Source organism: Dryobates pubescens, chromosome 11 (genome assembly GCF_014839835.1).
Source record: "Dryobates pubescens isolate bDryPub1 chromosome 11, bDryPub1.pri, whole genome shotgun sequence".
Lineage (NCBI taxonomy): Eukaryota > Metazoa > Chordata > Aves > Piciformes > Picidae > Dryobates > Dryobates pubescens.
In genome coordinates, this window is record NC_071622.1 from 13,744,589 (window position 1) to 13,770,693 (window position 26,105).

General features: G+C 44.7%; 1 protein-coding gene across 1 annotated transcript in view; it reads left to right on the plus strand.

Annotated features, from left to right (window-relative positions):
* Nucleotides 1-26,105, plus strand: part of C11H1orf21 (chromosome 11 C1orf21 homolog) — a 139,071-nt gene that overhangs the window by 33,007 nt on the left and 79,959 nt on the right. Inside the window, exon 2 of the mRNA XM_054165599.1 lies at nucleotides 24,619-24,825. Within this exon, the coding sequence (XP_054021574.1) occupies nucleotides 24,732-24,825 (94 nt within the window). The 5' untranslated portion in view covers nucleotides 24,619-24,731. The remainder of the gene's footprint in view (nucleotides 1-24,618; nucleotides 24,826-26,105) is intronic.

Consider the following 26,105-nt stretch of genomic DNA (forward strand, 5'->3'; position numbering starts at 1 on the left):
ACATTTACAGTGTTTTTCCCTAACATAATACAATTATTTGTGAGGGGAATCCTTAACTCCTACTGGAATTACTCTGTTGTGCACGTTTTTGAGAAGAAGGTGATTTTTACAAGGTATACAGGACTTGCTTAAGCCAACAACATCCATGTGTAAGGGGAGGATGGATTTGTATCAGCCATTTACACACCTCAGATTGTTATTTATACTGTACATGCTGTATCGTCCTTGTAGCATCTCTTCTGGTGACAGTCATGAGCCCTGCAAGAATGATGCTGAACAGAGTCAGGGTTTGGCTGGCCAGTGAGCTGTGGCTTGGGAGAAGCTTTCTCTCAGGCCAGACCTATTTTAAATGTAAACCCAAATGCTAAAATACCATCAGGCAAAAGAAGTACTTAAATAAAGAACAGGAACTGTCTCAAAGGATTATCAAAAACATTGTCTGCTGTATTCAAGAGCTTCAAAAGCAGTGTGGATGTGGTCAGTTGGTGCAGAGCTGTGATCCCAATCTGACCTCTCTTCTTCTCAGAAGACTGCATGGGAGATAAGCTAATGTTTGGTTAGCACAGGAAGTCACTATTTGAAGCTGATCTCATTCAGTGGTATGGTTGATCTTCATCTTTATTGTACCTCCCCAATTCAGTGTCCTGTGTTACACATTTGTTGGTACTGTACCCAGAGAAATAAGGCAAAATGATGAGGAATTTCTTTACTTCGAAGATGGTAGAGTGCTGGAACAGAGTGTCCAGAGAGGTGGTGGAGTTTTCATTTCTGGAGTTGTTCAATACCCACCTGGATGCATTCCTTTGCAACCTGCTCTGGCAAGAGGGTTGGACTTGATGATCTCCAGAGGTCCCTTCTAACCCTTATCATTCTGTGCTTCTGTGAAGTTACTTGGAAGTTTGTAATTGTTAAACCCCAACTTTGTAAATAACCTGCTTCCAATCTGATCATCTGCAGCTCCTGTCTGCAGGTAAGAATCATGGAGGTCTCTGGTGGGTGTTTCTTCACCTTTCAGAACAGCTGTTGCTGATAGAGACTAAAGCAAAGAAAATCAAGATTATGAGATACATGTGGTTGGAGACAGATTATTTTTAGGTGCGGAGAGAAGTTTTGTGAAAACCTCCCATCCGAATCCTTTAGTTATCTGGAGCAAGAAAACAAGATTCTGCTCAGCAGGTGAGAGCCAGATTTAATATGGATTTAAAAAAACAAGGAAAACCCTTTAATTCCCTTTTTTTTTAGATGAGTCCAAGTTGAACTATTCTGCTGGTTTGGTAGTAGTTTATTTTGTGCAGGGGGTAGGATAGGAAATGCTTAGGAATGACACAAATGTTTTATGTATTTTATCTCATTATTTTCCATCCACTGTAATGTGAAGCTCTAACAGTAAAAGCCCACAGTGAGGTGAGGATTTTAGTAGTAGGTGAAACTTTCTGTAGTGTTCTTTACCTGAAGTTTCCCTGCAGGTGTACACTGTGTGCTGTGAATGCATGGCTTTTTCTTAACCTGTCAGAACACAGTTCAGCTGAGGCTACTGGCTGTTGCTTGGCATCCAGCACAAATTGCATAAATCTGAAGGCTTGGGTTGTTTCTGTCAAAAATAAAGTTCCTCAGGTATACTGAAAATTCATCTTGAGTTGCGGTGACTCCCATGGTTCAAGGAGCTTGATCTGCACATGTTGTAAAGGTGATGGATTCTTCCTCCCCTTCTTTCCTATCCTGCAAGCATTTCTTCACAATCTTTCCAAGAAAGCTGCAGAACAACAGAATACCCTACTTGCTCTTGTTTAGAAGTGCCACACACTATTGTTATTTAGGGGAGAAGGTCTCAGTTGGATTAATATTAATCGAGGTCACTGAAGATTTAATTTAAAGGCAGTAAATTAGTGGAGTTTTATAATTACAGGAAGCATTGGCAGCAATCTTGAAAGTTATTTTAACTAACAGCCTTAGGATAAATAACAGAAAAATTATTTTCAAGCATGCCTTACAACAACTCTGGAAAGCAATTTTGATGTTTAAGAGGACGAGAGATGTTTTCTGTCCTCAAATCCAACTGGCAGATACTCTGGGACAGAGTGGTGTTAAATCTGTTTGAGTTGGGAGAGCCTGACAGCATGAAAGGACAGGCATTTTTAATAATCTTGGTTTTGAGATAGCAAGATCTGCAGTTTTGTGCCTTCTAAATAACTTGTTTGCCTTTATAAGATATATGTGTGTATAGAGATCTATGTATTTATCAGGTTGAGGGTGGGGATTCTGCCCTTCTGCTCCACTCTGCTGAGACCCCACCTGTAGTGCTGGGGCCAGCTCTGGAGTCCCCAGCACAGGAGAGACATGGAACTGGAAGCTGAAAGCTGAAAGCTCTCTGCTGTGAGGTCAGGCAGAGAGAGCTGGGGTTGTTTAGTCTGCAGAACAGAGGCTCCAGGGTGACCTTCTTGTGGCTTTTCAGTGCTTAAAGGGGCTGATGAGAAAACTGGGGACAGACTTTTTAGCAGTGCCTGTTGTGACAAGACAAGGGATGATGATTTGAAACTAAAAGAGGGAGAATTAAATGAGACAGAAGGGAGATTTTTTTCTGTTGGAGAGCTGTAAGACAATGATCCAGGTTTCCCAGAGAGGTGGTAGATGCTGCATCCCTGGAACCATTCCAGGTCAGGTTGTTTGGGGCTGTGAGCAATCTGATCTAGTTGCAGATGTCCCTGCTGACTGCAGGAGGATTGGACTCAATGACCTTTAAAGGTGCATTCTGACCCAAATCATTCTGTGATTCTGTGTTGTTATATGTGGAAAAAAATGCTCATACACCCTAGTAACATTTCCATGTCAATGGGAAGGATGTAGAGGAGAACACAAACACATGTTCAGAGATACCTGAAAATACACCATGGAAGCTGTGGTGTTGCAGCCTGGAGTGTGGTAGTCTCTAGCACAGCTTCTGCTCACTTGCTCATTTACAGATTTACTTAGTTTACCTTGGGGATGTGGAAGGTATAAATTTTTCTGTATGATCCACTCTTGGGTGGTGTTTAGGGAAACTGAGGATGGACAGGCTGATTGAGAGTTTTCTCCAGAGTCTTCCTAGGTTAAAGAGCCAGACCAAAATACACTTTGAAAATGGGAAATTCAATAAACTCTTACTGTGAGGTAAGTGAAAAATTTTGGACTAGGTGTGTGGGACCAACAGAACGTGATCTAAGGGAGAAGGCTGTATTGCCTTCAGTCTAGTGAGATAGGACTCAATGTGTAGGAGTCAGAATTGTTTCTCTGTCCTCCTTGCTTTGTTATTTTATTTGAGCCTCCTCGTAGGAAATATGATGTCTATTTACAGGGAAATCATCTATTGACAGGGCAACTTGTGGAATGGGAAGCTTAGCTTTGAGCTGAAGACTTAATGAAGGGATGTTAGCAAGGAGCTGTCTGGTAGCATAAGCTGACTGCATAATAGTCGATGAATACAAATTCTTCCCTCTTCTGGAACACATCTAAGTATGCATATGGTGTCTGTCATATTCAGCATGAAAAGTTAATCTTGGTAAGTGAGATGCAGCAGCCCAGAAGCCAACTGTACCCAGGGTTGCATCATCAGCATCATGGCCAGCAAGTCAAAGGAGGGGATTCTGCCCCTCTGCCTCACTCCTCTGAGACCTTGCCTGCAGTGCTGGGGCCAGCTCTGGAGTCCTCAGTACAACAGAAACATGGACCTGTTTGACTGGGGCCAGTGAAAGCCACAATGATGATGGGAGGTCAGTTGGGGTTGTTCAGCCTGGATAAGAGAATGCTACAGGGAGAGATCTTGTGGCCTTTCAGTGATGAAAGGGACCAGACCTGTTGTGACAGGACAAGGAGTGATGGTTTTACACTAAAAGAGGGAGATTTAGGTGAGACAGAGGGGAGAATTCTTTTATGTTGAGAGTGGTGAGATACTGGATCAGGTTGCCTAGAGAGATGGTAGAAGCCCTGTCTCTGGAACTGTTGGAGTTCGGGTTATCTGGGGCTGTGAACAACTTGCTCTAGTTGCACATGAGCCTGATGACTGCAGGGGATCTGTGCTAGATGACCTTTAAAGGTTCATTCCAAAACAAACCAGTCTGTTATTCTGTACCCCACTCTCTAGAAGCTGTGGAACAGGAGCTGCCGCTCTTGAGTCTACTAATCGTGCACAGCAACAAAGCACTTGTGGGTTTTTCATCAGAGATTATATAAGAGAAAGGCATAATATGCAAGAGCTGTCTTGCATATTATTGTGCCACATCATGACAGCTCTTCCAAGTGTTTTCTACCGAGTAAAACTTGCTATGAAATGATGCTATGCCTTCAAGAGCATCTTGAACAAGTTGTGAGGGAACTACTGAATTGCAGTGTATCAGGGTGAAACCTTATGGAAGTAAGACCAGTTGACTGTCCCTGTGTATAAACAGAGCGTGTGTGAGGATGGTTGTGAGAAACCATCCTGCTTGGCAAAAATTAAAAAGTATCTTTTTCTATCTCATCTTGCTGTACAAATCCCTACAAATTAATATTTCTGTTGCTTTGATTTAGTGGTTGGGGTTTTTGTTTTATGATTATTATTTTCTTGGTTTACTGTGCAGAACTTTGTGTGGTAAAGAATGAAATGAAGGCAAGAAATGAAGTATTTCAGGTGCTGCCAAACCTTTATGTGTTGTTTTCTGCCACACTTTCCGTAGTGCTTTCTGAGTCCCAACAAAACGTCATTGAGCTGTCTACAGTAAAGCCCAGTTCACAGTTGTATGTTATTCCTTCTAATCTGTTACCTTGTGCTTGTCAAGATAAGTTTATTCTACTTTCAGGCAGTTTAATTGCCTGGCTTTTCTCTGGCCCTTTGGGATTTTCCAGGTTTTTCTAGTGTTGGTTAATTTGCACAGTTTAATGCCACCCGTCATGGAGAGCTCTTCCCTGGCCACTCTTATCTGGGCGTGTGGTTTAGCCCATCTCTGTGTTTATGGAGAATGCTCACGTGGGGTTCAATACCAAAGTTTATTGCTATGTGACTGGAAGGGAATTAATGAGGACTAAATGAAAGCAGAGGGACTGTAGGACTGCTCAGCTCTCATGAGTTAGGCTCTGGAGCGTTCTCAGAGGAGTTGTTCTCCTGTGCTGACATTCAGTGAAGCCTTTTGAGGATAAATTTGCCCTTGTGAAGATTTCCCTCTTCTCTCCCTTCTTTTCCCTGTGGCAGACTGGGTGACTTCCCAAGGTTCCTTCCAAGCTACTTGCTGGGCTTTTACCATAAAATCCCCCCATGATGCTGTTGCTGGCTTTTGAGCATTCAAATAACAATGACAGTTTTGTTATCCAAAGGAACCAAGCACAATAACTTTGGAGAGATAGGGAACTACTGGAGAGTTCAGTGGAGGCTGTGACAATTCTGAGGAGACTGGAGTATCTCTCTGATGAGGAAAGGCTGTGAGACCAGGGGCTGTTTAGCCTAGAGAAGATTGAGAGGGGGTCTCAGCAGTGGTTATGAATGTCTAATGGCCAGGGACAAGAGGTTGGGGCCAGACTCTTTTCAGTAGTGCCCAGTGACAGGGCAAGGGGCAGTGGGTGCAAACTGGAACCCAAGAGATTCCATCAGAACAGGAGGAAAGAATTCTTTAGTGTGAGGGTGCTGGAGCCCTGGAGCAGGGCACCCAGAGAGGTTGTGGAGTCTCCTTCTCTGCAGAGCTTCCAAACCCACTTGGACATTGTGATCCTGGGAAAGCTGCTATGGGTGACCCTGCTTTAGCAGGGGGGGTTGGACTACATGATCTCCAGAGGTTCCTTCCAACCCCTACCATGCTGTGGTGCTGTGACTTCTGTGACTGAAACCAGGTTAATGTTTTATGACTTCTCTAGTTTCAACTAGTTTCTCTAGTTGTTTTCAAACACTGTGATTCATTCTGATGCCAAACAACTTGCAAGTCTGATGGATCTGTAATTTTCAAGATAACTTCAAAGAATTTCCCACTCCTCCCTCTAGCTGACTCGGATGGAAAATGCAACATCTTTCCTTGCTAAATTCTGAGTGAAGCAAACATTTTTTTAAATGTTTTTCCAAACTGAGGAGTAGGAGGATGTCGTGGGCGTGCTTCACACCTCAAACACCGCCCGTAATATACCCATTAGCTACCAGCTGCACAGCAGGTGAGAAGCAGTCGGGGAGGTGAATTTATTCTATGCCTTCACGTCGACGTGCGAAAACAAACAGGATTTGTTCCTGCTGAAGGTGAGGTTCTTGCCTGCAGTCTGCTGGCCTTCTTTGGAGCCCCTTGTTTTGATTCCCAGACGTGCCATCCCATGTCATTGGTATTCTGCAAGGGTGCGTGGTCGCTCGCAGGAGTGAAATCCTTAGGGCTCGGGGAGGGGGAGATGGCCAGCTTGGGCTGGCTTTTCACTTGTAAACCACCACAGAAAGCAGTGTGCTCCAGTGAAAACACAAAAGTGGTGGATTTTATCATGGAAAAATTGGATTACCTGCTCCCCTCCTCCTGAAAAAGTCTGATGAGCTCTGAAATACCAGGCCTGGTTCTTACACATAAATAAGAGATCTGTTAATGTCCTCCTCTGAATCTGTATTTTAGCATATATAAAATAAAATACATATTTTTTCCTTAATAAGGCAAAGAAGAGATTGGTTAATGTCCTCCTCTGACTCTGTACTTTAGCTTATATAAAATCAAATATATTTTTTTTTCTTCCTTAATAAGGCACTCATGCAACATTAAACAGAGATTAATGTTCCATTACTCTTTCATCAGTAGTGTTACAGGCTGAAATGCACTGGTCACATGCAGATTGATCTTCTGTGTCAAATAATAGCAAAAATCAATACTTCTGTTTGTTTTATTTTTAAACCATTGTATCTGCAGAAAGGCTTGTTTGCATCAAGGAACCCCCTTTGCTTTATTGAATGGGTTGCCCAGAGTGAAGTTAGGAAGCCATAGGTAACCTCAGCTTTAAATCCCAGCTTGTATGAGAGTCTGCCTCGTGCCTGCTGTCACATTTTAGCTTAACGTTATCATTTGTCCTCTGAATTCAGAGACCTGTATAAAACCTTTTTTTTTTTGCCTGAAAAGGGAAGAGAAACCAAGCTGATAGGGCTGTGGCTTCCGTTCCAGCTGGGACCGTCTGTGTGTGCTGGCTGGCAGATGCTTGAGGAATTGATGCTCCTGCTTTTGCTTCTTGGCTGCATCTGAAGTTTGCTCTTTGGTTCTTGCTCAGAAACTCTTTTTGGGATATTTGCAGGGAATTGTTGGGGTTTTGGGTAATGAAATCCAAGTGACTGCTTTGTGTGTCTTCAGTATAGAGCCTGAAGGTGATTACAGCAGCTTTCCCCGGTTTTTTTCTGGTTTATTTCTTTATGGGGTAGCTGTTGATGGCTGTGTTGTGGCTGGCACAGGCTGACTTAGCCCTTCAAATGTCATCCAAGAGTTGTGATTCATGTTATATGAGGACCTTATTGAAAACAAAGTCTCTATGTTTAATTCCTTCACCCTTAGACTTTGAATTTCTTTCACCTAAGAGGGTTGCTAAGTAACTTCTTCCCCGCTTCCCTATTACCATGGCATTGCTCTCCTTCCTCAGTGTTCTGGGGGACTTGGGAGGGTTTCTTCCCTCTGAGCACATAGCTGATAATTCCCCACTGTGAGGAGGTGGGATGGTATTAGTAACACAAAGTTTATTTCACCTATTTCCTTATGACAATTGCTTTTTCATGCTGCTTGGTTTCCTCATTCTAGTTGGTTAACCTGAGCACTTAGACTTTGCTTCTGTTTTAGCAAGAGGAAAAAAGGTTAGCTTAAAAATGTTTAGGTTTTATTTCACTGTATTTTAAGCCTTGTTACTCTTCCAAACAGGTAACAGTCATTACAGTCTTGCGCTCAGCTCTGGAGTCCTCAGCATAGGGGAGAGGTTGACATGTTGGAGCAGGACCAGAGGGAGGCCATAGTATTGATGAGAAGGCTGGAAGCCCTCTGTTGTGAGGCCAGGCTGAGAGAGTTGTGGTTGTTCAGCCTGGAGAAGAGAAGGCTCTAGGGGGACCTTCTTGTGGCCTTTCAATGTTTGAAGAGGCCAATCAAAAAGCTGGGGACAGATGTTTTATCAGGGCCTTTGTGACAGGATAAGGGATGATGGTTTCAAACTAAAAGAGGGAGATTTAGACTAGATAGGAGGGATATATTTATGTTGTGGGTGGTGAAACCCTGCTACAGTCTGCCCAGGCATGTGGTAGATGCCCCATCCCTGGAACCATTCCAGGTCAGGTTGTTTGGGGCTGTAGTTGCAGATGTCCCTGCTGACTGCAAGAGGCTGAACTAGATGACCTTTAAAGGTGCATCCCAACCTAAAACATTGTATGGTTTTATGCAGGGGATTCTCCCTGTTGGATCTGGATGAGGGCATTGAGTCCATCAGTAAATTTGCAGATGACACCAAGCTGGGGGCAGGAGTTGATCTGTTGGAGGGTAGAGAGGCTTTGCAGAGGGACCTCAATAGGCTGGACAGATGGGCAGAATCCAAGGACATGAGATTTAACACATCCAAGTGCCGGGTTCTGCATGTTTGCCACAACAACCCCATGCAGTGCTACAGGCTGGGGTCAGAGTGGCTGCAGAGCGGCCAGGCAGAGAGGGACCTGGGGGTACTGGTTGCTGGTAGGCTGAACATGAGCCTGCAGTGTGCCCAGGTGTCCAAGAGGGCCAATGGCATCCTGGCCTGTATCAGGAACAGTGTGGCCAGCAGGAGCAGGGAGGTCATTCTGCCCCTGTACACTGCGCTGGTTGGGCCACACCTTGAATCCTGTGTCCAGTTCTGGGCCCCTCAGTTTAGGAAGGAGGTTGACTTGCTGGAACATGTGTCCAGAGGAGGGCAACAAGGTTGGTGAGGGGCTTGGAACACAAGCCCTATGGGGAGAGGCTGAGGGAGCTGGGGTTGCTCAGCCTGGAGAGGAGGAGGCTCAGGGGAGACCTTATTGCTCTTCACAGCTACCTGAAAGGAGGTTGTGGACAGGCGGGGGCTGGTCTCTCCTCCCAGGCAACCAGCACCAGAACAAGAGGACACAGTCTCAAGCTGCACCAGGGGAAGTTTAGGCTTGAGGTGAGGAGAAAGTTCTTCACCAAGAGAGTCGTTCGCCTTTGGAATGGGCTGCCCAGGGAGGTGGTGGAGTCACCATCACTGGAGTGTTCAGGAGGAGACTTGACAGGGTGCTTGGTGCCATGATTTAGTTGATTAGGTGGTGTTGGATGATAGGTTGGACTCGATGATCTTGAAGGTCTCTTCCAACCTGGTCTGGTCTATTCTATTCTATCACACCACTGGGAAGGCCTTTACATGCAGAACATCTCTCCATGTTGTTCTTCAAAAAGCCTTGACAAACCACAAATACTATCTCTGTCCTTATTCTTTGTTAACTTCAGGCTCTCATGTTAGCATTCTGGATTTAGTCTTTGGAGTTTCAAGAATCTCAACTTGCCCTGATGGAAGTACAGTTTATTTATGAGCACTGACATATGCATGAGATGATTCACTGTAGATGACAAAACAGTGGCTATTCATCATGTTGGGGGTTTTTAATTAGAAAAAGTACAATCCAAGATAAAAGAGGTAGAGAGAGAAGAATCCTTTTATTAGCTTCTGAGGTTGAAGCTTTTATGCTGTCTCTAGCCTAATGACTTTTTGTTGTTGTTGCAGTGAGATGTAGGCACCTTGAAAAAGTCTGTTTAAAGTATAATTGGTAAATTCTCAGCTACAGCATTGTAATTCCATTGAGCAGGATTTGCTTGCAGCATGGGGATGGAAAAACACAGTGATGCTGACTGAGGATGGATTTATGGTGGATTTGGTGCACATCTCTCTGGAAACTGATTTTCATGAGACTGTGTGGATCAGTTGTCTGGCAATGTGTGATTTATGGGTGTTGAAAATGACACCAACATTTACAGTTACATTATTCATTATTATACCCACGGGACCAGGGTAGTGATTGTCCCGCTGTACTCCCTGGCTCCAAGAAAGACACTGAGCTGCTGCAGTGGGTCCAAAGAGAGACAACAAGGCTGGTGCAGAGTCTGGAGAAAAGGTCTTGTGAGGAGCAGCTGAGGAATATGGGGTTGTTTAGCTTGGAGAAGAGGAGGCTGAGGAAAGACATGGAGGTATTTAAAAGAGGCAGAGAGGCCTGAGGGACCTGGTTTAGCACCAGACTTTGTAGCGTTAGAGAATGGTTGGACTCGATCTTAAAAATCTTTTCCAATCAAAATGATTGTATGATTCTGTGATTGTGAGTCAAATGTTGTTCTGGGGAACTGAACTTGGTTGTAGAGTTTCTTGTCTGAGTAATTTTGACTCAACTTCCCTGTACAGGCTGCTTGCTCAGCCACAACCATCTGCGTTCGTGGGCTTGGGAGGGAGCTGCACAATCTGTGCAGGACCTCATACATCACTGGCTGATGCTTAGGGCCATATAGCTGCGCTGTTCAAAAGCTGGATCTGTGTGATGCAATCACATAGTTGAGGTAAAACAAAAACCCCTTTGGTTCATTGTGGGTTTTTGAAGGTATTGCAAAAGGGAAAGGCAAGACGGGAGAGCTGGCTGGGACTTGTGTGTGCGGTACTTAAACATTTTTCTGGTCCTGCCTTACTTTAAAATAAATAAATAAATAAAAGATGGGAAAGGGGGAAAAAAAGTAGGGAGAAAACGTAGGTTGGTTTATTTATTTGTTATTAAAATGTACAGCGGGTTTTGTCTGAGAGAGGACTGTGGCAGAGCATAGCCAGTGGCCTGGATGTCTGACCAGGTCTCCTGCAATGGGCTGAGCAGCTGTTGTTGTGTTTGCTGATCTTCTTTGTGATTTGAGGAAACCATGCTTTCAGACTGTCCCACAAGCCAAAGGATTTTCTCATAGTCATCTAAAACCAGTTTGTGTATTTCAGGCTGGAGACTGGTTTGCTGTCTGCTCTGCACACCAGCAGGACAGCTTCTCGTGGTGCTTTACTTTGCCCTGCTTTGCTCTGATGGGAATGGGTTTGTGTCTGAAGCTTCTGGTAAACTCTGATCTTGAGTTTTAGCTTTTGGAGAAGTATTGCAACTTGTAATAATTTGACTGCCTCATTTTCCTTTTTTTACCCCTTTCTTCTTAATTAATCTCAAATTTGATGTTTTCTCTGAATTTAGTCTCACTATTGCTTTGCTAACATACTAAAAGCATATCCAAGAGAGCCTGCCTGTTGTTAGAATTCATCAACTTCCTTTTTTCTCTGATTTTGATAAAGAAATCCATCTCACACTTGAAGCTAAAAGGGGGAGAGGAAGGCTATAAAGGTATTGCAGAATTTACTCTCAGGAAAGCAGCTGCTGTTTTCATGTGCAAAAAGCTAAATGTGGGAGTAAAGAAGCCAAGGAGCTTAACATTGTACAGCTGTTGGTTGGTGGCCTTTGAATTTTGGAAGCAGCTGGGCTGAAGTTTCACTGTGGCAGGGGATTGTGGACTTTGGTGAAATGGTCCTGCTGGACCTGACCTGGCTAGGTGTAATGAACCTAAAGAGATGGAGATTGTGCAACTCAACAGTTTCTTGCAATGAGTCCTTGCTGAACATGAGGAGGTAAATAAAAACAGCACACACAAAAAGGAACAAAGATATGAGAGAGATCTGAGGGCTACAAATATGCTGAGGGGCCTGGAGCATCTCTGTGAAGAGGAAAGGATGGGAGACCTGGGGCTGTTTAGGCTGGTGAGGAGCAGCCTGAGAGGGTATCTGATGCTGTTTGCTTCAGAGAACCCATACTATTTTCTTCCACTCTTGCAAACAGACTCGTGTTAACTTTTCTTCCCATCATTTTTTTCTTCTTGGGTGAGCATCTGCAGAGCTTTGGTGGGTTTGAGTGCCTGCACAGGCATGTTTTGTCACGGGTTATCCACATGAGTTACCATCCTGTGGCCATTTGCGTTGTTCTGGCAGCACAACTCCTCAAATAAGTCCCTATTACACTCCAGTTCCTACTGATTGTATTCAGTACTATTTGGAACCGTTTTCAATTATTCATTACACATTTCTTCTCTGCTCCTACAGCTGAGCAGAACGTGTTATTTTCCCTGCTCTCTATGGGTTTCTCTCCTTGCTTTGACTCCTGTGAAGCTATAATGGTTTCAGATGGCTTTTTTCCCCCCTCCCTTCTATTCATGTATTGGTTTGGCAGAAAGCTCCCAGGGAGAGCTCAGCTGTGTGGCCAGGCGATGGTGAGGGGGTGTGGGAGAACATTTCATTTGCCATTTCCTTTCAGCATTATTTCCTGCAGCTTGTTCGTGCTCAGTCACACACCTTTCACAACTGCAGGACCTCAAGCCAGCAATTCATCTCCCTGACTTCATGGTCCTGCAGCTAGCCTGGTGTATGACCACCTGCTCCTTCCTGGATGTGTTCTGTGTGCTGCATGGAGGAAGTTGGGAGTAGCAGTCGCAATATTTTTGGATGATTAGAATCACAGAGACATAGAACTGCTTAGGCTGGAAAAGACCTTTAAGGTCATTGAGTCCAGCTGTTAACCCAGCACCAGGTCACCACTAGTCATGTCCCAAAGCACCACATCTACACAGCTTTTGAGTTCCTGCAGTGAGCAGAACTTATACCATTCCACTCAGGACATCAAGGTCATGTCAGTCTTTGCCCTGACTACTCCTTCCAGGTGGCTAAATCCAAAGCTATTTACAGTTGATTCAATCAAGACTTGAGTGACTGATCCAGGTGCTGTCCCAAAATGCACTTCACAGGGGTGGGTATATTTGGATTCATCCAGTTCATCCAAACCTAGTTTGAAACCACTTTTGCAGATCAAGTGTTGTAGATCAGCAGACTTTTAGTGCAGCAGCGATGCAAATGCCGCACCAGTGACTCTTGCATGCACAGCAGGGACTTGTGCCATTGACACAGGGCTTGTGGTTAGGAAATACCTTCAATATGAGGAAAAAAATCCTCAGTAGCAATGCTGACCTCTGTGCAATTGTTAACAGAAGTTATGAGTGCTATGAGCTGTTTTGTTAGCTTTTATCATTAACTTAAGTGATGATTTTTAGCTAGGTTATAGCTGTCGTTTCAGCCGTGGAGGAGGCAGCTGTGCATGGGAACAGGTACCTGTGCTGGGGAACCTACAGGAAGGATGGAGAGGGACTTTTCATAAGGGTGTCTAGTAATAGGACAAGGGGGAATAGTTTTAAGATGTGGGAGGGTAGGTTTAGACTGGATCATAGGAAGTTCTTCTTCAATACAAGGGACCCTGGAACAGGTTGCCTAGGGGAGTTGTGGATGTGACCCCCCTAGAGGTGTTCAGGGCCAGGTTGGATGAGGCCTTGAGCAACCAAGCCTAGTTGAGAGGAATCCCCATGGCAGGGAAGTTGGAGTAAGGCCCCTTCCAACCTGAGCTGTTCAATGGCTGTTTGTCACCAGCCTGGACAAGCTACCTCCCATAGTTTCAAGCAGCATCTCTGTACCTGTTCTGTCATTTAAGTGTTACTGAGTTAGTGAATAAAGACTTCTTCTTTCTCTAGTTCATCTACAAAGGGAGACCAGGAGTCCCCTTTAAATTGTTTCATGCTTTAATTGCACAGTAACAGCCAAGGTGCATATGGCAAATGTTTCCTTGCTGACACATTAGCAGCAGGTCTCCGGCACCTCGCCCCTTTGGCTCCTGCATAGCTGAGTTGTTTTGTTTTAATTTCATCCTAAGTGGCACACAAAGTGGCTCCTGCCGCAGCTCTTCAGATGAAAAATGCCTAGGAAGCAACCTGAGCTCTGTATTGCTGCAGAGACCTCCAGCAGCCCCCCTCCAGCAGCCCCCCTCCAGCTTGCAGCTGCTCCCTTTTTCCTCTGCAGTGATGCATTTGGCCAAACTTGCTGCTTGGCCAGACGTACTGGGGAGCCTGGAAAGGTCTCCAAGTGAAAGACTGGAACACAACAGCATCACTGGAGAGCATATGTTTGAGGGACTGGAAGTAGTTTCCCAAGCTGATGATGGGTCTAGAGCAGCTGAGACAATTGGGATTGTTTAGCCTGGAGAAAAGGAGGCAGAAGGGAGACCATCTTACTCTCTACAGCTCCCTGAAAAGAGATTGAATCTAGATGGGGTTGATCTCTTCTCCCAGGGAGCAAGGGACAGGACAAGAGGAAATGGCCAGGAGAGGTTTAGATTAGGAGAATTTTTTATCACTGAAAGGGTTGTCAAGCCCTAGAACAAGTGGTGGAGTCCCCATGCCTAGAGAGGTTTCAAAGCTCTGTAGCTGTGGTGCTGAGGGACATGGTTTAGTGGTGACCTGGCTGTTGGGTTAATGATTGCACTTGATGATCTTTAAGGTCTTTTCCAACCAAAACAGGTCTATGACTCTAGGAATTTGAATTTTAGGAACTGACCTCAGTCCACCTAAAGTAAGTGAAAGGGTCTTACTGCTTTTAATTAGGTCCTTCATGCTTCTTTCTGTTGGGTTTTCAATCCTCTTAATGCTGTGACCCCTGGGCAGTGGCCTGACCCATCAGCTCTGAAACTGGCTTGGAGATGTATTTGAGAACAAACACCCATCTGAGCATTTTGTGTGTGTTTTGGAGACCTCTGCTGCAATACATCCGATCTTTAGCTATCACTCAGATAGAAGCAGGAAATAGTTTAGGTGTCCTCAGCTTATTGTTGTGTAACATTATTTTTTTTGTAAAGTGCTTGGTTTTTTATGCAAAGGGATAAATGTAGGATAAATATCCCAATTCCATGGAAGTTCTGGTTCACTAGCATCACCTGTATGGTGAAGAGAAGCTATGACACTACTGGTACTGGTTTGAAAGAGGCTGTGCAGATGAAATATGTTGTATGGAATTTTTGCTTTCTTACTAGATCTCTAGTGTGTTTGTCCTCTGAGGGCAAGGGAAAAAACAACCCTACAGTATTGCCAGCCCATAGTCTTGCAATCTCTCATCTGCCTTCAATATTTTGTCTTTTAATTCTCCTGGAAAGAGGGGAAACAGTAATTAGATGCTAGAACTGCATTCTGTAAGTGGTGGTGGTAGTCTTCTGAACACTACTCTAAAGTATTTGAGGCTTTAAAAAAAAAAAATCCAAAGAAAAACCTCAATCCAAGCCCTAGAATAAAATGTAATTTATTTTCTTTGGAAAGAGGTCCTGTGACTGCCATATCTCTCTCCAGGACTGCTGAGCTTTTCACACCAGTGTTAATTTAACCTCACTGTATGTAACTGAAGAGGAAAATTGCAATGCAGTTCCCCTTCCCATCCTCATTTGTATTTTCCTGTGTGATGTGTCAGATCTCTTCCCAGGGACTCACTGGTGACATTTCTCCTTATGAAACTGAGTGAGGAAAAAAAATGCTCCTTAGAAGAATCATGTTGTTCTACTTGGAAATCACTTGGTGCTTTAATACATCCTAAAACATGTGTGGGATCAGCAGAAATGCTAATTGCAAACAAAAGAGGCTAATCTTGCTGATGGGGAGGAAAAAAAAAAGGTTAGATAGGCTCAAAGGTATTCCTGTAACAGAACCAATAACCTGGTGATCATAAGAAGGACAAAGAACTGCTGGAGTGAGTCCAGAGGAGGGCTGCAAAGACCACAGTATCACCAAGGGTGGATGAGACCTCGAAAGATCATCAAGTCCGACCTGTCACCACAGACCTCATGACTAGACTATGGCATCCTGATCCAGATGATCCAGAGGGTGGAGCACCTCTGCTTCAGGGACAGGCTGAGGGAGCTGTAGTTGTTTGGCCTGGAGAAGACTCCAAAGGGATCTTATAGCTGCCTTCCAATACCTGAAAGGATCCTACAGGAAGGCTGGAGAGGGACTTTTCATAAGGGTGTCTAGCAACAGGGCAAGGGGGAATGGTTTTAAGTTGAGGTAGAGCAGGTTTGGACTGGATCTTAGGAAGTTCTTCAGTACAAGGGTGGAGAAATGCTGGATTCCCAGAGATGCTGTGGATGCCTTCTCCCTGGAGGTGTTCAAGGCCAGGTTGGATGAGGCCTTCAGCAGCCAAGTCTAGTTGAGAGGCATCCCTGGGGCAGGATGGAGTTGGGTAGATGATCTCTGAGGTCCTTTCCAACCTAAGTCATTCTATGGTTTTATGACACAAATTAGTTGTCTTAATTCAACCCACGCTCTCCCTGCTGGGAAAAAGGAGGTAGATGAGCTTCTGTGGCTTTTCTGTCAGGTCTCTTTAGTTGTAAAACTGCAGTATTCTTGTTTGCTCTTTGAAAAGTGAATGCTTCAGAGAGGATTTCTGCTGAGCACAGCTTCCCAAGAGGGGAAACATGCAAATTCCACCATCTGACTGGGCTGGTTTAGTTTGTTGATGGCATTTTTAGTGTAGCTGGAGTAAAATGCTATAAACCCTTGATGTGTTTTTTCTGCTTTTCCTTGTGTGTTACTGATTTTATAGCCCTGCTCTCATTCTTTTCCCTTTCAGTGAGGTTACTGCTGTGCCTGCCCAGCTGGCAGAAGCAGCCTGTTTCCAATAGAATGCTGAAATGTGGGAATAAACACAGAAAGTTTGCATCCCTCAGATAAACAATTCATAGAAGGGGAGAACAAGCTTAATTTCATGGTGGAGGGGAGCGTGTTCTGCCTCTAGAAGGAACAGAGGATCACCACTCTGACTTTTCTTTTTCCCCTTCTGCCACTACAGGCTGTTAACACACTACTGTAGTGGTGGATTTACACTCAATCAAAGGACCAAATGTTTTACACTGAAGGTGGAAAGCTGCTAGCCCAGGTTGCCCAGAGAGCTGGTAGATGCCCCATCCCTAAAAACATTCCAGGTCAGTTTGTTTGTTTGGGATAAAGAGCAACCTGCTCTAGCTGAAGATTCACAGAATCTTCCTCAGGAGAGGCTGAGGGAGCTGGGGTTGCTTAGCCTGGAGAAGAGGAGGCTCAGGGGAGACCTTTTTGCTCTCTACAACTACCTGAAGGGAGGTTGTAGCCAGGTGGAGGCTGGTCTATTCTCCCAGGCAACCAACACCAGAACAAGAGGACACAGTCTCAAGCTGTGCCAGGGGAGGTTTAGGCTGGAGGTTAGGAAGAAGTTCTACACAGAGAGAGTGATTGGCCATTGGAATGGGCTGCCTGGGGAGGTGGTGGAGTCACCATCATTGGAGGTGTTCAGGAGGAGACTTGATAGGGTGCTTGGTGCCATGGTTTAGTTGATTAGGTGGTGTTGGTTGATAGGTTGGACCTGATGATCTTGAAGGCCTCTTCCAACCAGGTTTATTCTATTCTATTAAAAAAAAAAAAAAAAAAAAAAAAAAGGTTTGAGTTGGAAGGGACCTTAAAGATCATCTAGTTCCAACTGTGGGCAGGGACGCCTCCCAGCAGACCAGGCTGCTCAAGGCCTGATTCAGCCTGGCCTTGAAAACCTCCAGGAAGGGGGCATCCATGACCTCCCTGGGCAATCTGTTCCAGTGTCTCATATCTCTTACTCTGAAGAATTTCTTCCTAATTTCTAGTCTAAATCTGCCCTCCTGCTGTCCCTGGTGACTGCAGAAGGGCTGTACTAGGTGGCCTTTGAAGGTCTCCTCCAACCCAAACCATTCTGTGACTCTACTCCAGAGTGTTTGCAGCTCTTATCCTGCTGTAACCTTGCCCTGTTCCTTCAGCAGGTCAGTGGGTTAATTTTCAATATGACTATGCTGTTCACCAGCAATGCCAATTTGACTAATTTGATGAAGGAGAAAGGGAGCTTACATGAACTAATTTATTTGTTTAATATTTTATTTCCCCCTCTTTAGGCCATTGGTACACTTCAAATGCAAAAGTTCCATCCTTTTGGCTCAAAAATGCCTTTTGGCAATTGAAAAAAACCATCTTTCCTGCAGAGGTGGTGAATGGTAGCTGAGGAAGAGGGATATCACAGTGGGGGACTCCCAGGTTCTAACTTCCCTGACCCTCATGGAGGACAAATTCAGAAGACATCACAGCTTTCTTCTTTTAGGGGAAGGAAATCAAATGGAAATCAAGCAGGCCTATTCCTTATAGGAAATATAATTAAAAACAATAGGTTAAATCCTTCTGCCTGGAGTAGGTTGTGTTCTAGGAAATGCCCCTGTGGTTTTTGCCTTGGGTGTGTGAAGCTCATTGCTTTGAACTCTCAATCTTTGTGAAACGTTAACCTGACTTCCTGTGTGGTCAGCATGGAAGGAAACTTTAGCTGTATCTGCAGCCTGAAGAAGATGAAAGATTGGTGATCTCAGTTTATTAAAGATGAAAACAAATACACCTGTGAAAACAAAAGAATTAACATCCATTAGTTGTAAAACATTCACTAGTGAGTGTTTATTTAAATGCATTTTGTCAAGGGTGCAGCCTGAGCACAACCATCAGAAACTGAAGGAAATTCAGTAAGGACAAATGTAAAGTCCTGTGCGTGGGGAAGAACAACCCCATGGATCAGTACAGGCTGGGGGCTCATCTGTTGGAGAGCAGTTGTGGGATAAAGGAGCTGGGGGTCCTGGTAGGCAACAGGATGACCAGGAGCCATCAATGTGCCCTTGTTGCCAAGAAGGCAAATGGCACCCTGGGGTACATGAAGAAGAGTGTGGCCAGCAGCAGGTCAAGGGAGGTTATCCTTCCCCATACTCTGCCCTGGTAAGGCCACATCTGGAATACTGTGTCCAGTCCTGGGCTTCCCAGTTTAAGAAGGACAGGAACTTGCTGGAGATGTTAGAGCCAAAGGCTTGAAAGATGACAAAGGGATTGGAACATCTGTCTTACGAGGAAAGACTGAGAGAATTGGATCTTGTAAGTCTGGAAATGAGAAGACTGAGGGTAGATTTCATAAATGCTTATCAATATTTATAGGGTGGGTGTCAGGAGGATGGCACCAGTCTTGTTTCAGTGGTGCCCAGTGACAGGACAAGGGTTAATGGGCGCAAACTTGAATATCAGAAGTTCCATCTAAACACCAGGAAGAACTTATTTAATTTAAGGTTTATGAAACACTGCAACAGGCTGCCCGGAGAGGTTGAATCTCCATCTCTGGAGGCATTCAAAACCTGCCTGGATGTGTGCCTTTGTGACCTTCCTTAGGTGAACCTGAGTTGGCCGGGCGGGGGGGGGTGGACTTGATGATCTCCAGAGGTCCCTTCCAACCCCTGCTATTCTGTGAAATAAACAATGAGGGAATGAGAAGTGGATTGATGGAGTGATGAAAGGACTTGTAAAAGAAAAAGCACAGCAGAGACATTCCTCAATGACAAACAACAAAACTCCCACCAAAGAACAAAACACAACAACAAAAAACCCAAACACAAAGCAATTGCTTAAGGTTTCCATCAGCAATTCTATCCTAGAAACTGAGCTTTCCTCTTCTCAGCTCAGAAGAATCTTGGGGTACAAAGTACAACATCTGAGAGTGTCTCTAGCCTTCTCTTGACCTGCACGTAAGATGTTCATCTTAACCTTTGACACACTTAATTTGGGGGTGGTGCAGACATTTTTGATCTGCCTGAGAGATTTTTCTCACTAGCTTTTGCAGAGTGCAGCTTGTAAATTGCCTCTCAAATGTTGATAATTAATGATGGTGGGTGGTGAACATGAACTGCAAATGGTTTGAGGTTTTCTCATTCTTATTTCTGGCTTGTTAAAATCAGTGTGCCCCCAAAATGCTTGAGAAGACAAAAGGGAAAATGATGTTTGTGCAAAAGTGGAGGAGGAGGCAGAATGGATGGGTTATTCTGCTGCTCTTTGAAGTACTGCATTTCACAGCCTCAGATCTCTCCACAAGTATCCTGTTGAAGGAGGACCAGTACCTCGTTCCTGGGTGATTCCTGAATTTCTTTACCATGGGCTTCCATACTGAGGCAAGACTGGTTTCCCCAAGGCTGAAGCAGTGGGAGGCTGGGGACCATCATAGTGTGCCTATCTCAGATAGTCTCTTGGAAAATTAATACTGCTTTTCTTTCACCCTCTTTTTTGTCTGTTTTTAGTCCTCTGCTAGTTCTGGGCTGTGTTAGTTACCTGTGTCACAGTGTCCTCTGTCTTGCTGCTGCACTGTTTACAGTAGTCCAAGCAATATGCCTGGGAAAAGTGTGTGAAACTTGCCTTAGAGGTCAGTTTGGAAGAGCTTTCTCAGCCCAGTTTGTTGGTACCAGGCAAAATTGTCCTCTATAATCTGTCTGTTACTTGTGTAGTGTTTCTGCTGCTGCTGTGATTACTGGAAGGCAAAGTTCTTGAGTTCCCCTTTTATTTCCTTTAATCACAGCATGCCTTCAAACATGACTGTATTTTCAGTGAGGTTGTTGTGTGCTACCAAGATGCTGCAAGAGAGATTTGAACCATAGAATGTTTTGTCCCTCACAGCCATGTGATAAAGTACTAGCACCACCATGAAGAATTCTCTTCATAGAATCATGGACTAGTTTGAGTTGGAAGGGACCTTTCAAGGTCATCTAAATCAGGTTGCTCAGAGCCCCAAACAACTTGACCTAGAAAGTTTCCAGGGATGGGGCATCTACAACCTCTTTGGACAACCTTGGACAGTGTCTCATCACTCTCACTGTAAAGTTTTCATTCATCTATCTAGTCTGAATCTCCCTTGGTTTAGACCATCACCCCTCCTCCTGTCACAAGAGGCCCTGATAAATTGTCTGGCCCCAGCTTTCTGATCAGCCCCTTTAAGCACTGAAAGGCTGCAAGAAGGTCTTCCTAGAGCATTCTCCAGACTGAACAACCCCAACTCTCTTAGCCTGGCCTCACAGCAAAGGGCTTCCAGGCCTCCTCTGTCTCTTCTTGAAAAGCTCCATATCTTTGCTCTGCTGGTGGTGTCTCAGCAGAGTGCAGCAGAGGGGCAACATTCCCTCCCTTAACCTGCTGCCTATGCTGCTGGGGATCAGCCCAGGACATAGTTGGCTCTGGGCTGCCAGCACACAGTGCTGGTTCATGACCAGCTTTTCGCCCCTCAGCAGCCCCAAGTCCTTCTCCAGGGGGCTGTTCTCTGTCCCTTCATTCCCCAGCCTGGATCAATACTGGGGATTGCCCTGACCCAGGTGCAGGACCTTGCATTTGATCTCGTTCATCCTCGTGGACCCATTTCTCAAGCTCCAGATGGATCCTATTCCTAAGGCATGTCAACCACACCACTCAGCTTGGTATCATCTGCAACCTGCTGAGGGTGCACTTGATCCCACTATGTCCTTGTTGAAAATATTAAACAACATTGGTCCCAGTACAGACCTCTGAGGGACACCACTTGATTTAACTGTGGATATTTTTTTCTTCCCCAAAAAGCTTTATCCTTCTGCCTTCACATTCTGCATGTCTTTGGCCTCAGTTGCTTCTACAGCTTGCTGGTCCCAGGCAATGGGACTATCACTGATCAGCCATTCAGTTTTTTGCAGTTTTGCTGCACGTTGGCTGTGTATGAGGCTTCACCAAAAACCCTCTTCCAAAACCCAGGCCACTGCTATGTTCTGTAATGCATTTGGTTTTTATTGCTAAGCAGCTGTTCCCCTTTTGGAAGTGTTCCCTGCTGAGAGACAGGAAAAGAAGGAGGGAAAATAGTTGAATAAAGCAGCAGCATAATCCATTCATCAGCTACCTCTGTGAGTGCAGGTGGGCTGTTCTGTGACAGAGATGCTGGGTGTGCAGTGGTTTCTCCCCCCTGCAGCCTCTTAGTGGTCCTACCTACACAGCATCTTGTCATTTCTGGGGTTACATTGAGCCTCCCCTTGGCTTTGGTCCCATAGCCAGTCCCTGCTGAATGCAGGGGTTTGGACTAGACAACCTTGAAAGGTCCCTTCCAACCCAAACCAGTCTGTGACTCTGTAATTCTGTGAGTCTGTACCTCCTGTAGTTTACATATAGCAGATTTATCAGTATTTACAACACATGGCAGTGTAATTAGGATGCCCTGCTCTGGATATTGACTGCTTGGATGTGCAGAGGCATCTAGAGAACGATTTGTTTCTTAGCAGGCCTCTGGCTTTGTCTATACATCTGACAAGCAGATGGATGAAAAGTCTTTGAAGAACAGCCTTGGTGATTGCTTGAGGAAGCAGAAAGCTTCCCTATCTTAATACTGACTTCTGCAAAACCTCAGGTTTATTTAAAGATACATAAATACATGTAGCCATATAGGGCTCAAAAATAGAGAGATCTACTCACTCCCATCCACTAACTGGTTTAAAATCTTCATGTTTTGGGTTAGTAGCAAGCTGTGGCTAAGGAAGAAGAGGAAGATGGGGCAATTAGAAATCTGCACTTGAGTGTTGGTATGTAGAAGGAAGGAGGAAAGGATAAAGTGTGTTGGGGAATATAGTAAACATGAAGAAAATGCACCTGCAGATGTGACTGGGAGAGTTAGCTGCCTGACATGGGACTGAGCATGTCTGCATTGTACTCTTTGTGTGGAACACCCTCGTTTAGTGGAGGAAAGCACTTCTCTGTGCAGAGCAAGAAGGTGGAAGCTGGTCTGTGAGTAGCTGTGGGAGGTGGTTCTGTATCGAGAGTCCAGCCCCTTATGTGGCAAAAGCTGCTTCTCACAAGACCTGCAGCTGCAGTAGCAGAAAAATTGGTCTTAAGCCTTATTTCTGTGACTTTGGGGATGGGCAGGAAAATGTCTCTGAGGGGGGCCACGAAGGCCTTCTTGACTGTGTCCTGAATTGTCATGGTGCTGCTTTGGCCCAGGCAGGCATATTGTTTGTGCTGAGCACACAAGGAAATAAAACTCTAATGATTTTCTTTCATGTTACATACTTCTGGTGGGGTGGATGCTCCTAGATAAGAGCATCTGTTGTAAAGTTCTTGTAGTCAACATGGAGTAAAATCAGCTACATCCCTTTAAACTACCCAGAAGTAATGAGTTAAGAAATTCTGTGTGTCATCTTATGCTTCAGCTCAATTAATCAACTCTGTAAAAAGGGATGGCTCTCACTTTTCTCTAGTTCTTCTCCTCTCACAAAAGGTTTGACTGCTGGAAAGGCAAGACAGGTCATTCAGCCAGCTTTGAAGTTGGTTGTGTTTGAGTGTGGAACGGTTTAGTCATTAAATAGTTAATGGTTTTAATTTTTATATTTTTTTTCAGACAAAAAACATTGCAGCTCTAAATTAGCTTTTTCTCCCCCCCCCCTTTTGTTTTATGTGACATTTGGATTGTTCAGGGAGTGTTATTCCATCTCAAGAAGGGGATAGATGCCTTTTTGAGCAGTGGAAGTTTAATGGATCCAATAGAGTAATGAACAGATATAATACAGCTGGCTATCCTCTTAATTGCTTTAGGGAGAGGCTTTTGTCTGAACACTTGCAATTAGGAGCTAAAACACTTTGTAAGAAAACTGTCTTGATGGGTAGATTGGTGAAAGGAACAGGAGCAGCAGATATTGCCAGTTTCTTACCTTCTTCCCAAATAAACCCATGTTCTCTGGGAATAGCTGGGTGGGTGGGGAACATCTGTGAGTGTGTTGCTTTCTTCCAGCCATGGATTAAAGAACAGGGCTGGAAGAGACTTGAGTTTGACTACTGCACTCCTGTTCCAAGGCAGGGTTGATCTGTCTGTGTCATACTCCACCTATATTGTATCGTACTGGGCCTGTGTCATGGCAGAGAGCCATAGTGTTGTTTTGGTTGGAAGAATCCTTTAAGATCATCAAGTCCAACCTGGCACTGCCAGGTCACCACTAAACCATCTCCCTCAGCACCACATCTACATGACTTTGAAATCACTCCAGGGATGGAGACTCTACCACTTCCCTGGGCAGCCTCTTCCAGGGCTTGAAACCCTTTTGGGGAACAAATTTTTTCTAATGTCCAACCTAAACCTCCCCTGGCACAACTTGAGACCACAAGGATGATCAGAGGGCTGGAGCACCTCTCCTATGAGGACAGACTGAAGGAGTTGGGGCTGTTCAGTCTGGAGAAGAGAAGGCTCTGAGGTGACCTAATTGTGGCCTTCCAGTATCTGAAGGGGGCCTACAAGAAGGCTGGGGAGGGACTTCTCAGGATCTCAGGTAGTGATAGGACTAGGGGGAATGGAATAAAGCTGGAGGTAGGGAGATTCAAGCTGGATGTGAGGAGGAAGTTCTTCACCTGAGAGTGGTGAAGCCCTGGAATGGGTTGTCCAGGGAGGTGGTTGGGGCGCCATCCCTGGAGGTGTTTAAGACCAGGCTGGATGAGGCTCTGGCCAGCCTGATCTAGTGTGGGGTGTCCTTGCCCATGGCAGGGGGGTTGGAACTAGATGATCCTTGTGGTCCCTTCCAATCCTGACTGATACTATGATAATATGATACTATGATTTCTTCTTATCTTGTTACTAGGGAGAAGAGGCTGACTCCCACCTCACAGCAGTCTGCTTTCAGGGAGTTGTAGAGAACCAGAAGGTCTTCCCTCAGCCCCCTTTTCTCTAGGCTGAACAATTGCAGTTCTCTCAGCTGCTCCTCACAAGACCTGTGCTCTGTCTTACTCTCCCTATATCAGATGTGTGTTGAGTATGGTTTTAGACACCTAAGGGGACAAAGGCAGCATGTGCTCTTGTGCTTCTCTTCGCAGATCCCATTGCTCGCTTTCTTCAGGTTCTACATTTAGATGTTACCTTTCGTCAACACTGTAGTTAAAGTCTTTTCTCTGTCTTTTGTTTTGCCCTCTTTAGGTGGAAGTGACTTTGACAGCCAGGCAGGAAGGTGGATTATTGTACAAACAATGAGTGCGTGTCTCTAGACATGATTTGTGGTTGGGCCCAGCTGGAGCTGTCTGAATGAAGCTATGGGCTGTGCCTCCGCCAAGCATGTTTCTACTGTTCAAAACGAAGAGGAAACTCAGAAGGGGAAAAACTACCAGAACGGAGATGTGTTTGGTGGTAAGTGTTGCAGGATTTCATCTTTCTCCAACATCATGCATATTCTGGAAGGTATATTTGGGAGCTTTGACCTTTCACAAGATATAAAGGAAAATGCACGTTAAAACAAATCATGATGCTAGTGCAGTTGGGCCCCTCCAAGGCACAGGACCATGACAGCTGAAACAGAGGCCAGGGTGAAATCCTCAGTGGAAAATTAACATTCTAAGTGATGTACAGTACTGCACTGTCTTTAACTCCACACACAGTGTTCAAAGGCAAGGAGGTGCACAGCCCCCTCATATTTATATGTGTGTCTCTGTTACGGATTTGTCATTAGGAACCAAAAGAGTTGACTCATCTCCTAGAATTAAAAATCTATGCAGTAAGAAAAGTAATTCTTCAGTACTGCTGTCCTGTAAAGCTGTAAAACATCAGTTCTGAAATCCTGTAGCAAAACAGGGTTTGAAGGTACAAGGAAACTAGAAATAGCCTTCTGTGAGGGATTCAGTGGTACTGGGAAGCTCTGAATGTGGGATGACAACATCTGTTTCATCATGTGGGAAGACTGGTCTGTGATCCACGTCTTGCATCAGGAAAGCTACAGTGATAGGAGATAAAATGCACAGTCAGCTTCATGATTTCCTCCCCCCAGATGCTGATATCATACACTAAGCATCTTCTAGTGATCTAAATCATAGTTCAGTTTTTGAAGTGTTAGGAATTATCTGGAAGACTCTTCAGAAGTGAAATGTCTGGCTCTGCCCAGTTATCTATCTGAAGGTTAAGTTAGCTGTGAGTAAGCTAACTTGGAACTGTTATTCTTAAAATAGGTGCTACTGAGCACACCCAAACTTCTCTGGTGGCTTTCATAGCAGTTGTTTGTGTCATAGTGGGAGTGATGCATCAAGCAGCAAAAAATATCTCCCTTTAATTTCCAAAGCAATGATACTTCATTTCTTCAACCTTCCTGGGTGCTAGCTGGCTCCCAGCAGTGGATCTCAAAGCAAGAATAGCTAGAGGAGTAATCTGAAGAGAAAGCAGTCATTCAGCAAAGGTCAGGCCTCATTGATGGGTGGTTTTCCTGTACTTCCTTCTTCACTAAGCTAGGAGATGTTTGGTTTGGAAATGTGAGTTCAATATGTTGCTGCTTTTATTTGAAAGAGGCTTTAAGTGCTGTCATGAACAAAAAGCTCAAAGGAATTAGAGTTGATATTTTAGCTGACATTCAGTGAGGGAGATATTTTTGGCAATACATGAGTCTCAACTGGGTTTTTTCAGTTTTACTGCACACTGTGGGC